At 38.1% G+C, this 18,533-nt stretch overlaps 1 protein-coding gene across 1 annotated transcript in view; it reads right to left on the bottom strand.

Moving 5' to 3' along the window:
* LYST (lysosomal trafficking regulator) overlaps positions 1-18,533 on the bottom strand; it is a 162,412-nt gene that overhangs the window by 56,088 nt on the left and 87,791 nt on the right. The window contains exons 23-31 of the mRNA XM_080918294.1: positions 16,773-17,388; positions 15,761-15,938; positions 13,368-13,537; positions 12,148-12,378; positions 10,503-10,669; positions 9,595-9,747; positions 6,445-6,636; positions 3,816-3,979; positions 2,169-2,375 (exon numbers count right to left, since the gene is read on the bottom strand). Of these exons, the coding sequence (XP_080774420.1) occupies positions 2,169-2,375; positions 3,816-3,979; positions 6,445-6,636; positions 9,595-9,747; positions 10,503-10,669; positions 12,148-12,378; positions 13,368-13,537; positions 15,761-15,938; positions 16,773-17,388 (2,078 nt within the window). The remainder of the gene's footprint in view (positions 1-2,168; positions 2,376-3,815; positions 3,980-6,444; positions 6,637-9,594; positions 9,748-10,502; positions 10,670-12,147; positions 12,379-13,367; positions 13,538-15,760; positions 15,939-16,772; positions 17,389-18,533) is intronic.

Raw genomic sequence — 18,533 nt, 5'->3', positions numbered from 1 at the left:
ACTAGCACGGGATAACCAGACGGCAAGAGGCAGCACAAGAACGTAAGCAACAGAAACCAAGGCCCCTTGGCATCATCAGATCCCAGCTCTCCCACTACAGCAAGTCCTAGATACCCCAACACACCAGAAAGCAATATTTGTATTTAAAATCACATCTCATGATGATGATACAGGTCTTTAAGAAGGACATAAATAACTCGCTTAAAGAAATACAGGAGAACACAGGTAAATAGGTAGAAGCCCTTAAAGAGGACACATAAAAATACTTTAAAGAATTACAGGAAAACACAACCAAACAGGTGAAGGAATTGAGGCAAAGATCACCAACAGAATGTAAGAGATAGAGAAAATCCCAGTTATCTTTTAGAAAACGTTGACAAAACAGTCAAAGAAAAGGCAAAAACCAAAAAGTTCCTAAACCAAAAAAACATCCAGGAAATCCAGAACACAATGAGAAGACCAAACCTAAGAATAATAGGTATAAAAGAAAATGAAGATTCCCAACTTAAAGAGCCAGTAAATATCTTCAACAAAATTATAGAAGAAAACTTCCCTAACCTAAAGAAGGAGATGACCATGAGCATACAAGAAGCCTACAGGACTCCAAATAGACTGGACCAGAAAAGAAATTCTGCCAGTCACATAATAGTCAAAACACCAAATGCACAGAACAAAGAAAGAATATTAAAAGCAGCAAGGGGAAAGGTCCAGTAACATATTAAACACAGCCTATCAGAATTACACCAGACTTCTTACGAGACTCTAAAAGCCAGAAGATCCTGGACAGGTGTCATACAGAACCTAAGAGATCACAAATGTCAGCCCAGGTTACTATATCCAGCAAAACTCTCAATTAACATAGATGGAGAAACCAAGATATTCCATGACAAAACAAAATTTACACAATATCTTTCCACAAATCCAGCCCTACAAAGGATAATAGATGGAAAACTCCAACACAAGAAAGGAAACTATACCCTAGAAAAAGTAAGAAAGTAATATTTTTTCAACAAACCCAAAAGAAGATAGCCACACAAACATAATTTCACCCCTAACAGCAAAATAAGAGGAAGCAGCGATCACTTTTCCTTAATATCTCAAAATCAATGGACTCAATTCCCTAATAAAAAGACATAGATTAACTGGCTAGATATGTAAACAGGACTCAGAATTTTGCTGCATTTAGGAAATGCACCTCAGTGACACAACCATGCAGTAAAAGGCTGGAAAAAAATATTTCCAAGAAAATGGTCCCAAGAAACAGGCTGAAGTAGCCATTCTAATATCAAATAAAATCAACTTTCTAGGAAGAAATAAAGAAAAAAAATTAAAGACTTCTTTGAATTTAATGAAAATGAAGGCACAATATACCAAAACTTATGGGACACAGTGAAAGCAGTACTAAGAGGAAAAGTCATAGCTCCCCAAAAAGAAACTGGGGAGAACATATACTAGAGGCTTGACAGCACATCTGAAAGCTCTAGAACAAAAAGAAGAAGCACACCCAAGAGGCATAGAGGGCAGAAAATAATCAAATTCAAGGCTGAAATCAACCAAATAGAAACAAACAACTACATAAAGAATCAACAAAACCAGGAACTGGTTCTTTAAGAAAATCAACAAGATTGATAAACCCTTAGCCAGACTAACCAGAGGGCACAGAGACAGTACCCAAATTAACAAAATCATAAATGAAAAGGGAGGCATAACAACAGAAACTGAAGAAATTTAAAAAATCATCAGGTCCTACTACAAAAGCCTACTCAACAAAACTGGAAAAATGGACCATTTTCTAGACAGATACAAGTACCAAAGTTAAATCAGGATCAGACAAACTATCTAAACAGCCCCATAACCCCTAAAGAAATAGAAGCAGTCATCAAAGTCTCCCAACCAAAAAAAAAAAAAAAAAAAAAAAAAAAAAAAAGAAAAAAAAAAAAAAAGAAAAAAGAAAAAGAGAGCCCAGGATCAGTTGGGTTTAGTGTAGAATTCTATCATACCTTCAAAGAAGACCTAATACCAATAATCTCCAAACTATCCCACAAAACATAAACAGAAGGAACACTACCCAATTCCTCCTATGATGCCACAATTACGCTTATACCTAAACCACACAAAGACCCAACAAAGAAAGAAAACTTTAGACCAAATTCCCTCATGATACTTACTTGTGGGGCGGGGCTAAGACAGTCTCGAAGGATATCCTGGTGAGCTGGTTCATGAACTATGTCAAATATCTGCTTCCTTTCTTGTACAGTGTGAGTTGGTGACAAAATATGTGCTAGCAATCTTCCAAGCTGGACTCGGAAGGTTTCTTTACAAGACCCCAGGATTTTAGTCCACTGCTGCTTAGAAGAGCCAGTTTTACTTGAACCCTAAGTTAAAATAGGAGTGAGTTAGGATCAGACTTTTAAAACCCTAGATATTAGTGGTAGAAGCAGAAGTAGCTGTATTGTGTGTAGAGAGGGTGCGACAGCATGGTGTGGAGGTCAAAGGAGAACCTGAGGGGTTCACTCTCTTCTTCCACCTTTATACAAGTTCCAGGGATCAAAATCAGGTGGTTAACGTCTGTGTGGTGTTTCTACGTGCTGAGCAAGCTGGACAGCTGTTGCCCAGACTTCTGAAACAATTATATACTAGCCACACAGAAACTCAAGGAGGACCACAGGACACAATTCATTCTAGATCTAATAATCAAAGTTAGACACTCACACATACATCCACGCAAATGAGCGTTTAAGAAACAGATGTGTGACAATATTCAGAACTGTATATATTCTTGTCACAAATACAAAGAACAAAGAAGCACAGAACGAGAAGCTAATGTCATGAGACATTTTTCAAAAACCATCAAGGGCTTACAGATTATCAAAAGTAAAAATCAGATCAAAATAATCAGAGAATAATGGGAAGTAAACCCACCTTGATGTACAATATAAAAGACAAGAAATTCATACTCAAAAATGAGTCAGTATTAGCACAGTGAGCACTACAGTTACACATGTAGAACTATATAGAAATTAACCATCAGTTTCCCTAGTTGTTGTTTTAACTGTAGTTCTACCAGTGGCCTCCTCTTGACCAAATAACCTGAATTTAATACTGGAATCAGTACATGTCTGTCCTCAGATACAATTTTAGAATGGCTTTCTAATTACTCTTACTCTTAAGATCTCTGCTGGCCACTAAAATCCAGTTTAGACTCAGAGACGGACAGTGGTGACTCACAGTATTCTAGAATTAGATTGGCCTTTAGTACTTCTGACAGTGAACTGATCAATTTGTTCCCCATAATCAAGTATGAATGACCCAAAAATCTCAAGGGAGATGATGGGAAGGGAATCCAGACGCCATCAACACACTCTATCATTTTCAAGGCACTGGATATGCTTATAGTAAGATATAAACTTTTCAATAATTCAGAAATGCAGTTATAAATAAAGCCCTTTAAAAATAGGCTATGCACTTACAACCACAGCAATCATCAAAACCCCACTCTTCCCTGATACCACATAAGGTTCTTCATTTTGTAACACATTAGCCAAGCAAAATATATCATTCTATTATTAAAAGCCCAAGGTAGGCATAATGGCATACACCTCCAACATCAATTAGCATGAGACTAAGAAATGAGAAATATGAGTTCAAAGTCAACCTAGACTACAAAGTGAGCCCTTATTTGAAAACAAAACAATGCCCTTCCCCCAAAAGAAAAATAATTCAAATTGATATAAATTTGGAAACCCAGAGCTCAGATATATAGATCTCTACTCCTTTTGTGTAAATGGACATTTTCAAGTCACTAATTTACTTACAATAGACACTTTGAAACCATCCAACAGATAGGTGAACATTTCTTTTTGAAATGGATTATATACAGAAGGTTGCTCTTGATGCACATCTTCTTCAGAAATTTCAGTCTTGCTTTGGGATGTATTTTCTGGAGTTCTCAAAATGTCAATAATATCTAAATTCAACTCTTTGAATTAAAAAAAGAATTTAATAAAAAATTAGTTAACTCATTGATAGGTGTTATGTATGATAATGATGCTGGTGAAAATACTCAAGAGGTGGAATAAGTAACTGAGGATATTTGACATAGCCACAGGAAATTATTTTATATTTGCCTAAAATTACATATAACTGTGTATATTTTAATTGTTATGCTACTTGTAATCCCCAACAGCCAAAGATTAATCTAACAAAACCCTCAGTACTAGGCATGAAAAACCTCCTTTCAAGTTGGTGGTTAGGGGAGTTCAAGAGACTCTCAAAACAACATGGGTTATTGCTATTGCCCTTGTTGCCTTCTACAGACAAGTCCTTATTGCTGAAGATACCATGCACTTGAGACAGAGTTTGGGAGAGTCTAGCTGGATCCGACCTGCAGCCCTCCTTCCCGAGGGCTAGCTTTCATCATGCAGGGTGATATTCAAGTTGCCAAGGAAGGAAAGCGATCCAGCTGGGATGCCTATGAACCACAATGACCAACACAGAAAGATATTCTTAAAGGCTTATCTTGGCAGTAATCAACAGCTGTCTAATCGGACGTAAGGGCTGCTCATTAGGAAGGAAATAACGCCAGGTATTATTTATCAATCTGGTCAACCACCAGTGGCCAGTGATGCAATTGATTTTAGATGAGAACCTGCAAATACCATTTTCCTAAACCAGCCTGATTTCTGACTGTATTTTAAATACTTATCTTTATACTCACAGAAAAGTATAGCTCTCACCACTCATCAAAGAGGCTTCTTTTTCAGCAGATGGAGATCATTTCAGAAAGCCACAACTAATCAAAATGCATAGAACAACTGGCCATTTGGTGCCCAACCTCAAGTGATACATCCACAACACAACTGCATACCCACAGCTTAGAAAACACTGTGGTACTTAAGATAGAAAAACTGTAAGAGCTAGAAGACCAAGAAGTCTTTGGTAAGATTTTATATTATAGATATAAAAGGGAAGCTGCACCAAGGAAATTTCAACAATATGGTTACGTAAACAAAACCTGAACAGTAACACCAGTTGCCATGGAAAAATGCAGAGCCCCACCCCTGGGTTGCAGGCTGTCATATCAGCTGTTGGAGGAGGTAGAATTAGCCTTCCCCAGACATGAGCCCTTTAAATGCTTATCCCAAACCAAGACGTCAGTCTGAAAACATATACACACAGCAACACTAAACAGACTTAGCAAGCTGCATTTATGTATTTACTCACACACATAATTAAAGAAAAAGATGGGCATAAATTTGGGAGGGAGCAGTAAGGGAAGACATGAAAAGGGCTAGAGATAGGAAAGAGTGAGATACCTCCATACACCCAGCAAAACAGTGAAAACACAAAATGCAGACAACCCCAGATACTGAAGAAAATGCAGTAAAACCTGAATTACTCATGTATTGTGGATGTGAGGGCATATAAAACTGTATAGCCACTCAGAAAAGGTTAAAACTGCTATATAGCACAGGAAATGAGCCGTGAGTGTTTATCCCAGATAATAAAGGCTTATATGCACACAGAAAACCTATACATGAAGGTTGCTAGAAAGTTTATATGTAATAACAACAGTTAGAACCAGCTTACATGCCCTTCAACAGATAAATGGTTAAACAGACTCTGGTACATTTATATCATGGCACTACTGCCCTATAAAACAAACAAAACCCAACTGAACAGATTGCTGATACATTCAAAATAAGCAGAACAGCTCTCCAGAGAATCACACTGAATAAAAATGGCAACAGACTTAATATTATATTTATATAAGACATTTTTTCCCAAGACAGGGTCTCACTATGCATTTCTGACCAACCTGAAACTCACTATGTAGACCAGGCTGGCCTCAAACTCACAGGTGCCTGCCTCTGCTTGCCTAACACTGGGATAAAAGGCCTGTGCCACTACAACTAGCTAATGTTTTTAATGTTGTGTTAGTGTGGAATTCCTAGGCAGACAGCTCTCCTGCCTCAGCCTTTGAGTGCTAGGATCACAGGCAATGAACCACTTGTTTCTGTCTTGTAAAACATTTTAGAAATGGCAGAAATACAGAAATGGAGAGTAAATTGGAGGTAGGTAGGGGCTGAGGAGGAAGAAAGTGTGTGTGTTCATAAAAGGCAGCAAGACAATTCATGGTGGGAATTAAAATGTCCTCTTTGACCATATTTGTGTCTCCTTCCTGAAAGTGACACTATATTACAATATCACAAGATTCCATGAGATATTCCAGGTTGCAGGATCTCTGTATTACTTCTAGTAACTACCTATGAGTCTATTACTTTGTCAAAAGAAAAGTTGAAAAATGGCATTTTGAAATCAATGGCCAACCCAGACTAGCACTTAACACATGAAGAAGTTTCTTTGAAAAAGGAAATCTAGTCCCCTTCATGACATATTTCCCCTGGGATTCAGCACAGCAGGGAGGAGTGGGGTCTGGTCTACCTTGGTAAATGATCCTGTTCACAGCTAAGATGGTGAGCCTCTGCAGCCTCTGGGCAAGCTCTGCCTCCGAGGCCTGGCTGGGGTGCTCTTGGCTCATCCTCCTCTGCATCATAGAGTGTAGCTCATCACTGGCCACTGAGCGCATCTTCATCAGAAGAGACTCTGTCTGAGCCAGGGGGAATTTTCGAGGACCTTCAAGGACATAAATTACCCAATGCCATAGTTAATAATGAGCAATGAACTTATTTTCACTATAATTTTTTTGAGTATTGGTCATGAAAAGAAAAACTTTTTATTACAAAACTAATTCATATTTAGGAAAAGAGTATAAGAAATTAGTATTTTTTTCTTTCTCCAAAGAAGTGGAACAGTACTTCTGGATTCAGAGTCTAAAGTACCAGCAAAAAGCTAGTAACACAGGAGGATGTTCATCATTTCTCAAAGTCTTGAGTCTCCTGGAACCCAAGATATCAGATGGGTGCTCGCGGCTTTGACATCTGACAGACCGCTGCCACTGTTCCACTTCCTTGTTCTCCAAGATCATCAATAGTTTTAAAGAACAAGATATGTTAGTAAAGGAAGATGATCATTTAGTAATAATGGCACTGTGTCTGGGTAATTAACATTGATTCTTACAGTCTGGAAATTATACATAGAGACAAATAAGAAATCAGTCAGTGAGAGTGAAGAGATCACACAGTAGATACAAGTCCAGTGATTTGCCAGCAGATGATTGGGGGGACCCATCATTTGGAAAGCATTTCCTGAGAAACACCTCCCCAGGCTGATGAGACAGAGTGCTGCTCCTGTCTTACTGCACCTGCTCTGGGGGGCACCCCACATGTGGTGCATCCAGGAGAAAGCTGGGACGTATCTTGATTTAGTGGACTGAAGAAGGGCATTGGGAGTTGACCATAGGAACCAAAATGACGTCTTGGTAGATGAGGAGTAACAGAACCCTTCACTGGAATTGAACCTTTGTTTTGAATTATAAAAACAAACACCAATTTCTATAAATGATATTTTTAAAAATTACTTGCATGACTAAATTATGGCAGCTTTTAATAGTTTTTTTTTTTAGATTGTCCACTCTAATACGTAGTTTTAACCAGTTAATAATTTTGGTGGCCAGAGTCATCTTTGAGGTAAAAAAGAAAAAAATAATATCGTCAGACAATATTCCTAACCATTGAGCTAAATTTCTCTTCATATTATCCACAGGTTTCTTGTGTATGATCCAAGTATAACCCAGAGATGAAAGGCTGTAGACACTAAGATTGTGTTTGTAAACATGGAAGTGTTCTCAGTACTCAGGCTATAAATCTGATACGGTCTTATGTGCATCTTTGTCTAAGCCCCAGTTTCCTTGTTTATAAGATATATACTAGAAAACAAAGCAGGGCTTATCTCATTGGAAGATGGTTATCATTATCTGATACTATAGTAATACATCTATTTATATGCTCTTATCACTTCCTCCGGTTCTATGGAGATAGGTAAAACAGGAATTTGTGCACAGTTGGTACTCAGTAATTATTTGATGGCTGAATGAATTAATCAAGAACATTATTTTATAAATTAAGGGAAATAATGGATATAAAATACAATGTTTATCTCATTCTTCAAAAGAATAAAGCAGCATTCATGTTAGTATTGTTTTTATTAGTTAAAATACAAATTTTATTCACGTACTAATCATTCTAATTTTTCATCTACCTGTATGAATGACACTTTACATGACACAGGAACTGCCAAACACCATGTTCTTTAATGTAAAAAGATGTCTATGCAGATTAAAATTAGAAGTCCCTTTATAAACAGTTGGTAGAGAATGATACCATTTAGGTAAAAACATCTCTCCACCGCTCTACTCTGCCTTAAGCCTGTGTGTATGTGTGTGTGTGTGTGTGTGTGTGTGTGTGTGTGTGTGAGAGAGAGAGAGAGAGAAAGAGAGAGAGAGAGAGAGAAAGAGAGAGAGAGAGAGAGAGAGAGAGAGAGAGAGAGAGAGAGAGAAGATTGAATCTGGCCCCATTCACTAGGCTGACAGGAACTCAGGACTGTCAAACAGAATGACACACGTGAGGCTGAAGGAAGATTCATAGATCAATCTGGAACACAGTGGTGTCTGTGTCCTAGGTATGATCCTGCCGGAAGGAACAAAAGTCCATGCCAGATAGGAAGCTGTGCACTACAGTTAGATCTGAAAGGGGCACATTTCACCTGGAGAGAAGCAGGAATAATAGGAGAGAGGCACAAGGAGAGACCCTGTCTAGATAGCAAACAAGTAAGCGTACTTATAGGGATGTTTTATAAGTTGCTTTAGTGTAACAAACGTATTATTACAAACATGTTTAGAAGTATTTTCTATGGGCTTTTTATCACATAAATAGCTTTGAAATTTTGCATAGCATTGAACACACACAGTTGCCACAGATACTGAGCAGCAGCTGGATTAACATTATACTCTTATACATACTTATGTATATCCACTGTATACAGACACGAGACACGTGTATATATTTATGTGTCCTAGGTTTGTGGTTATTATCTTTCTTGTTTATGTTTCTGTAAAAGCAGCAGCATGCGTGTGGAAAACATCAGCATTTATTATTTGATGATACATACAAATTCACAGTAAGCTCCAATTCCATGTGCACTTGCCTGTCTACAAGCTACCCATCTACTGTGATTGCTCCTGCGTGGGTTCTGCTCTTTGATTTCTTCTAGTCCATACTCCCCACAAAAGTAAGAGTTCTCTCTACACGACAGACATCTATCTGATCATATGATGTATCTCCTGAAAACCCTAATGACTTCCATTAGGGTAAAACGTGGACATGGTCTATGTAGCCTCTTCAGGTACAATGGTTTCTGCTGAGAGGAAAATTTCCTCAGATTTGATAATTTGAGTTTTTTTAACCAAGAAGTATGTTTTAAACCCTTAGTTCCTACAGACTAGAGACTCAGTATTGTACATTAGACTGGCCACAAACTCTAGAAACATATGTGCCTTTGTTTCTTAGTGCTGAGATTAAAGGCACATGCCTCCATGCTCAGCAAGGAAAAAATTTTAATGTAAATGGCATCAGAACACAGGAAACTATAGCAACCTTACATTTATATTGACTAAAGTGCCATTTTGGAACTTACCAGCAATGCTTCTGCGCTTCTGAGGCACTGACTGGTGGTGGGCAGAAGGTGACTGCCCTGCATCTACTGGACTTTCAGAGTCATGATAGGCTGTGCTCCTTATAAACTCCAAAGCAGCCTGGAGAACTCTAAGCTGCAGGGCCAAAGCCATATCTAAACCCAAAAGAGACTAGAATGTTTTCAAGCTATCATAATTGTTTAACTCTTTTAACTAAATTTATTTAATATATTATCTAACATCTAAGATATACAATCTAATACCCAAACGATAATATTCAATATCTACAGAAAAGGCCTTAGACATAATTTAAAATTGTTTCATCAAAACGGGCTATTGATGTTAGCTATGCTTAACAGTGATGTTAAATAAGATAAATCCCCATATGGTCACTACAAATTTTTTGACATTTTTTGAAACATGTTTCCTGTAGCCTGGGTTGACCTCTATCTTGCTATGTAGCTGAAGATGACCTTGAACTTCTGGTCATCCTGCCTCCACCTCTTGAATATGTATCACTATACCTAGCTTCCACTCTAAAATTTGCATAGAAAAATAATACATTTATTTAGCCTGAAATAATTATTTCAAAACCAGCACTTCTGTATAAAGCAAAAGCTTCAATGACCCTCACGCTTTCACGTTTCGCAGTCACTTTAGTATTTTCCATTAAAGGAAATTAAAGACCATTACTCTCCAACAAAAGCCTTAGCATTCCACTTGGTAAAAAACAGAATTACTAGTTTCTGCCAGGGATGTATTGCCAGCTACTAGTTATGTCAAGTCATCGATCACTCTATTTTCAACAATTTAAAGATTGCTTCTAATACCAACTAATACTAAGACATAATTAAGTTTAAACCTTCAGTAAAGGAGTTATGAGGAGAAATCCATAAAAATTCATTCTTACTTTGTGTCCTCTTGTTTTTGCTGTTATGAAGATATCCAAGAAGCACAATAAGGTCTTCAATGACTCTAAAGTACTGTGGGCCTGAGGAACTGCAAGCGTGAATCGTAACTGCTATGAAAAGTTGCTGTATATCACATGCGAGCAATTTGTATTCATTCACAGGAATGCTGACGTGAGCCCAAAACAGAGCAAAAGACATTGTAAGCAAAACAGCCCAAAAATTAAGACAAAGAACTAGTTAAATGCTATGCTACCAGCATGTACTGATTTAATAATTGTTCGTGTTTACTCTATGGAATGTGCAGTCCTGTAGAGCAACGTAAACAACAGATGGATATGACAAGACACTTAAGGACACTCCCACCCGCTCCCAGTCTACTGAAGGTTGAAGGTTGGGCGTAGCAACAATACTACGGGATAGTGAATTTGAGAGAATTCATTAACCTCTCTGCAGCTCAGCTGTATAAATGAAAGTTATTTTAGGATTATAAGCTTGAACTTATAATGAAGTTAAATTAACGATATGCTTGAACAGATAATGATCACTTAGAAACACACAATGAATATGAATCAGTTACTCTGCCCACGCAGATGATCTACTCAGGTATATGACATCAAGCCCAAATATTTTTCTATATTTAGTTTTTTCAAATTAAGTAAGGTTTAGAAATATAACTTTCATAGGGTCAATTAATACAGTACCACACAGAGTCTATCAGTATAACTTATTTTTAGGAAAAACTTCTTTCAGAACAAACCTGTAGGTACCTTCTCAGTTTTACCAATTTTATGTACTACAATCAAGTCTAAGTGTCCTGAGGAAACACAATACCTTATGTTTCTAGCTTTCATAAGCATGAGCACATGAACCCTACAAACATAAGTGCCCAATTAAAGCTGAACTTGGTGAGTATAAGGAGTCTATCTTTGCCCCAAGCAATCACTAGGTACAGATATGCTCTGTATTCTGCAAAAATATAGACAACATTTAGTGTTTCTGGATACAAGATGGTGCACCTTAAGATTCACATTTTAATATATGTTAGTAAAAACTGGGTAAACTACACATCAGATATGAAGACACCAAAAATACAAAATCTAATTAAAATTTTACTTTTCAAAGCTCTTAACTCAAGTGGCAGGTACCCCTTTGCCAGTGTGCTCTTGACTTCTGGAGATTCCTTTGACCAGCAGTGCTACTGTATTTTCTATTGTAAGCTGATCATGGAGGCAGTGATACACCAGCAAGTGAGTTCACTGAGATTCTACAGAGTCCTCTGCTGTTGCTGAGCTCCTCACAGATCAGTGAGTAGCCCTATCTGATCTCTTCAGGGTTGGGGTTTAACTACAGAGACAACTGTGAAAGCCTGATAAATATATCAGAGAGTAGCCTTATTGTCTTCAATTCTAAGTACCCCAAAATGGGTCATATAAGCATCGTATTCTTAACCAAATATTATTCAAAGTGATAAAAAATATGCCCTCTCCAAGTTAATTTAATTTTGTGGAAAAGAAATTCTTTGAAAGCATTACAAAAAGAGCCAACTCTTTTTACCTATAACAATAGTTAATAGGTAACCTATTAACTATTTCCCCTTCTAATAATCTTATCAGATGTAATTTTAATGAACAATTTAAAACTTACTTCTTTTCTAAGCCATTCAGGGCTGCTATTGTATTACATAACACATAGAGTAGACCATTGTCCAACAGCATGTCTGCTACCTTGGAACAAGAGTTTAAAACTTGCAGAAGAAGTAGGAGAGCATTGTGCAAGAGAATGTTGTCATGGAGAGAGGTCTCTATTAGTCCCAGAACTGGGATGACAGACCACTTCTGGAACAGTTCCATGTGTCTCACTTCCTCCAGATCAAATCTATAATAAATAAGACACAGTGAAAAGCATGTTAGGAGTAGTCAGTCACCAACTAGGAATAAAACTAGGAGAAAAAAACACAAGATGTTTTTAAAATCTGATGTTGAAACTATCAAAAAACAGTCTTGAGAATCAGAATTCTTAAGTAAAAAAAAGATAATTTACAATAAGGCAAAACCTAGGAGATAAACGCATAAACACTCGGGTGGAATACATATACAATTTCTTAACTTCATACACTGCCAATCCTGTGTCCAAAGGATGCCTGCTGTGAGGGACTATAACAAGTGTAAAGGAAATTTAGTTTACCAACTATCTCAGTGACAGTGAGCTAGTAAAAACAGCATCAGAAACGAACTAGTCTCTCACTCCTGACCTAGAACTACCTGCCTCTGTGGTGCAGCAGTTTAAGTATTTTGTGGATGCATGCACACATAAGGTCCTGGATTTGATCACCAGCAATACACACAAATATAGAAAACAACCACAGTAAATAATTTAAGTCCACCAATGTCTGAATTGGTCTACTACACCAAAGATGTATATATTTTTCTCTATCAAACAGAAAAAATGTGCCAAATTGTTAATTTCAGTTTCCAACTGTGAATTTTTTTTTATCTTTGCACATATTGTTAATCCTTAAGTATTATTCCAAAGTAAAATCTAAGTGATCAGCAGTACGTCCAGGATTCCAAGGAGGCTCTGAGGGACTGAGACAGACTTGTGTGGGTCACAAATACTATGTCACTGAGGTATCAGGAGCTTTCTCATGTTAGTACTACATGTCAAATCTTTGTTACTTTCATTTTCTACTGCAGTTATTTGTTTCCAGTTTAATTAGTGAATAAAATACAAAGGAAGAAGTAACAGTAGAAAGAACATCATATGTAAAACAACCAATGATTTATAGCAGACCTTTTCTGAGACCCAAATTACCACTGAATTTTATACTTAAGACAAGGATCTTAACTACGGCACAGAGAACTCACTCTTCATCCAGGCCAATCAGCCGACCAAAGAACATTTCAGTGAAGCACTCCAACAACTCCTGAGTGCCCCTGTGGAGATACAACTGGTTGGCTAGTAAGGAAAAGCCACGGTTCTTCAGAAACTTGTCCTTTTGTTCTTTCGATGCTCTATTAATGTATGCTTTTAACAGCTGAAGAAAAAAAATGAGACCATTTAGATGTTGACATTTAATATATACGATTCAGACTGCATATAATTCTTATGTTTGTAAGCTATTACCTATTATTCACACACACAGTCATATACAGAGAAAGCTGAAAACCATGTCACCTGCATAGAGAAATGAACTGGCAACTCTGTGATACCAGCTAGTGGCAATTCTTTCTTGGAGATTCCTTGTGGATTCGTTTCTTAGGGGTGTCCAGAAGCTGAGCAAAGGGCTGGGTAGACTGGTAGCCATGACTGAATGTAAGTAAAATGTTATGCCTAATTCAAAGGAAAAGAAACCAGTGCACTGCTTTTTTTTATCTGTACACGCACACGTGTACGCACATGCACACACACACACACACACAAATAGACCTCTTGAGAGACCTTCCTGAGAGATCCTGAGCACAAACCAAATTTCCACCATTTTTAAACTTTTCATTTTCCTCTTTTTCTCCTTCCTTCCCCTTTTAAAAAATAGAAATCCCAGAAAAAATATATGTTCACAGAAAAGCTTGCATTTATTTATCTATTTTGTACGTGGGGAGTAGGGCGGATGTCACTGTGCACATGTGGAAGTCAGGACAGTGTGCATGAGTTGGTTCGCTCCTCCTGTGCAGGCCCCAGGGATCAAACCCATGGTGCTGGGCTTCATTGTCTTTTACCCACTAAGCCACCTTGTTAGCCCGTATTTTCTAACTTATTAAATGCAACACGTGTAAAACTCAAGTAATTAATTTTTTTTCTAAGCTTACTTTTCCCACATTTTTAAATTTAGATTGACCATAGAACTGTCCCTCTAGATTTCAAAACAAACCCCTTCTTGTTTTTTCTATTACTGATCCACATACATAAACATGTAGGCGTAGCTTCAAAAGTCTCAAACCTGTGTCCTCTGGCCTGCATAAGTCCAGATCGTGAGCTCCCGAGTTTGCTGCTATACTGAAAGGTTAGCAATTCACTGCTTCTTCTCTGAAGGACTGTGCTGTTCTGAGGAAACCTTGCCCTTTCCCTCCTTTTCAGTCTTACAGTGGAGACAGAAGAGTCTCCCCAAACACACATCTACTTACTGCCCTCCTTAAAGACCTAACTAAGTTTACAACAAAGCATGACATGATTCCTTCTTCCCTTTCTCCTAGGAATGACTTACTTCCCCCGCGCTCCCATTCTTCTTTACCAGCATGGCCACTGCAGATGGCACACTTCCTCACCAAATCTGTGACATCACACTTGGCGGGGGTGAGAACTTTCTTCTAGCACAGATAAGTACACTAAACGTACGATCTTCTATTATTCTCTCTCTATTTCCAGTAGCAGTTTTATACTGGAACTACAAAAACTAAACAAACTAAAGAAAATAAGAATCTTTAAAATAGCAGCTCAGTATTTGTTTTCTAAAGGCAGCCATTCACACTGAACATTCATTTATGTGACAGTACTTACTATGCACAACATATGGACAAACGTAGATGGCTGCAGTTTATAACCACATTAGAGATTAAAAACCAGTACACAAGTAAGTTTAAAAAGATAAAAAGGGTGACACATATATCAATATATACATATATGAATAAATATAGACTATGGTAAAGGGAAGTAATCTGGTATGGTAATCAGGGAAGGCCTCTTTAAAAAGGAGATAACTGAACTGAGACTCTGATACTACACTGCAGGAAAGAATTCCAATAAACTACATCGTTATTATAATTTTTGTAAAATAGACTTACTGCTAGTATAAATATATATGCTTATTGGTAAATTGATAGATACAAATCAGTATATGAGAAAGACTTAAGATTTAAATTGAATACTACACACAAAATGCCAGTATGAAGTAACAAAAGTATAGAATGCTATTTTAAATGAATTTATGCTAATTTTATTTTATGTATATGGATGTCTTATTTACATATATGTCTATACACCATGTTCCTGGTGCCTGCAGAGGCCAGGAAAGAGTAGCAGATAACCTAGAACTGGAATTACAGATGATGGGGACCACTATATGGGTGCTGAGAATTGAACCTGGGTCCCCTATAAAAGCAGCCCAGTGCTCTTAACCACTAAGCCATCTCTCCAACCCCAACAGTTCACTATTATTAATATCAAATAAGCTTTAAGTCTTAACATATACTAAGCAATTTAAAGTACACACATACACATATACTCCTGATGAAAACATTACTTATGTTGTTTTTGCCCTTACTTTAATTACTCCTTGCTGGATAGCAGGTGATGGGTGGTTAACAAGGACTAGAAGAATATCTGCTTGAATAATCCTGTCCATCACATCTTCAAGCATGGCATCAGGCAGGACAAGAAGAACCCCACTTAAGAGTTCATATAATCCACAGCAGATAGGTATCAAACAGTCTTCAATGACACTGTGATAGAAACCAGAGAAGTCTTAACACAGCGTCAGAAAGAAGCCCTAGGAGCTGCAAACATGGCAAAACAAATGCTCAGAAGGTTTAAAAATGTTCCCTAAGTTAAGCATGATTAACAAACTTGCCTTCTAAGATGAAGGCTTTTCCAGCAGACAGTATACTAAACTGAAGTAGTCACAACTACATATGCTACTTAAACTATTTGAAGTTAAAGATCCAGGTCCTATACAATTCCAGGATAAGTCAACAGCCCAGCACGGAGGGAGGCGGAGCTTATGATTCTTCGCCTAACTAAGCATCTATGGACAGCCAATGGCTTCCGAGGGAGGGTCAGTTTTTTTAAAAAGATGTGGCCCATAGTAGGCTGACCACTGTCCAGTAGAATCAAACATACTCATGAGTATATATGCTGCACAAATTGGACTTGGTGGATTATTGAAAACAACAAAGAGAGACATGAAATGGGGATAGAGCAGAAGTGTATTTTGGAGGTGTTTGGAGATGTACAAAATTCTCAAAGAATCAACAAATAAAAAATATTTTAAAAAACAATCGAGGTTCTTAGTTGCTCATGCTGCATCTCAAATGTCCCACAGCGAACATTTCTTTACCACAGAAAGTTTCATCACTCAGGATCCCAGACACTCTCTAAAAACATCGGTCTGATGACGTCTCTGAGCTTAGGATTTTTCTGTCTAATAAACCACAAGAGAGATTTTTCTTACAGAGTTATCTGGCTTTTGGGCGAGTACGGAATTCAGTGTGATCTGACAATGACCAGATGTGGCACCATTTTAGTGCCGGGATTCTGAGACAAGGGAGCGTGAGTACCTGTGGGTGCCTGGAGCTCCGCTGTAGTTTGCCTCATAAGCAGGAGAAAAGGTAAAGTTTTCCCAATCGTCAGCGTTTCTATCAACCAGGCTTGGCCATCTGCTGGCAACTGCAGATCCGTTCTGAGAGGGAAATGCAAGCCCGAGGCTTGCAGCGGTGCTGTGGCTTCGCTGGAATGAGGCCAGTCCCTTGAGGTTATCAGGTCGACGCGGATAAGACTCATCCCCAGGACTGCCATCATCTGATCTGGGCTCAGTTCCCAAGTCTCTGTGATCTACTCTGGCCACGGGAAACCTCAGTGATTCTTTGGAGACCCCGTTGGCAGAGGCCTGGGCTGCAAGAAGCACCTCCATTTCACAAACAGTTTGTGCAGACTCACAGCTACTGATGAATGCCCCCTCTTTGCTTGTTTTCAGTGTGTACGGAATCCCTAAGGGATTCCGTTTCTCTGGGCTGGCATCTGCAATATTTTGTAACTTGTCAATACTAACGCCCAAACCTCTAGCCAGTTTTTGTGCTTGCATTAGTGGTGAATAAGTTGGAAATGCTGGGAGACTTCTAGATCGAACCATCTGGGCAGCCATCCGCTGTGGAACAATACTGGAAGAACTTGTTCCTAGTAAATGTAGACAGAAAAATAGTACTTAAAAATCTACTAAACAGTACCACTTCTCTTCTATAATGTAAGTCACAACCATGCCACAGCCCGCCTCCCTATGCACTACTCAAGATTTATAAATGATCATTTTCCTAGCCCCCCCCAAAATGCTTAAAATCCATATGTGCCAAAACTATTTTCCCTTTAACTACATTTTATTAAGCTTTCAAAGGCATGTCTTTTCCTGTTTCATTAATAAAGTATCGATGGCACAGCTTGGAGTCATTAGGATTCATGGCTCAGAAATCAGGTAAAGTGGGGTGAAATTTAATTTCCTTAGGCCAGCTATAGGACAAAGTGGAAGGGGTTCAGGCTTTGCAAGAAGACCTGACTAATCCAAATAAATGTTCTGTCAGTTCAGAGGTCACAGGTAAATCACTGACCTACTATATAAGTGGTTGTTTCTGGAAATGTATGATGAGAGTTCAGAATATGGACGCTGCAGAGTTTTTAAGGATGAAGAGAGCTCATGTGTGTGATACCCCTCATATACTGCCTGGACTGTAACAGGTGCTTGATAAAAGGTGGTACTAATGAGAACTAATCATTTCTCTTCTTCACAGCTCTCCAATTTACTGGTGATAACACTGTGCTAAGGAGACCAGAAAAACCCCTTATGAGCAGAGGATATAAGTACAGATTACCCAAAATTTGACTGTGAGCAGCAGCACCAGGCCAATAGCTAAGAATTTACGCTCTCAGGCTCTGGCCTACACTTGCTCTTCTTGAATACAAGAAAGAGGCACACAGGAGCCTGTGTCTGGGGGAGACTAACAGCAGCTTGCATCTATGATAAAGTAAACATCGCCTGAACGAACTATTTTAAAGGCAAAGCCTTTTGCCAATAGAACAGATACACAGTTTGGAACTCTTTCCTAGCAATTTCTTGGTTTTGGCTGGCAGGCTAAAGTTGCCAAAATGATTGTTCAAATAATCCAGAAAAAAAGTACAGCATGAGTATTTTTGAAAATACTTCAGAATAACACAATTTTTAAAAAGACATTTCCTATAAAATACCCATCTGGGAATGAGAAACAAGTCGGGCCAGTCCATGTCCAAGACATCTACTCATACTGTATACTCTAGAGTAATTAGGAAGACAG

Source organism: Micromys minutus (assembly GCF_963924665.1).
Source record: "Micromys minutus genome assembly, chromosome: 6".
Classification (NCBI taxonomy): domain Eukaryota; kingdom Metazoa; phylum Chordata; class Mammalia; order Rodentia; family Muridae; genus Micromys; species Micromys minutus.
The sequence above is the reverse complement of the archived record's forward strand: the minus strand, read 5'-3'. Positions and strand labels throughout refer to the sequence as shown.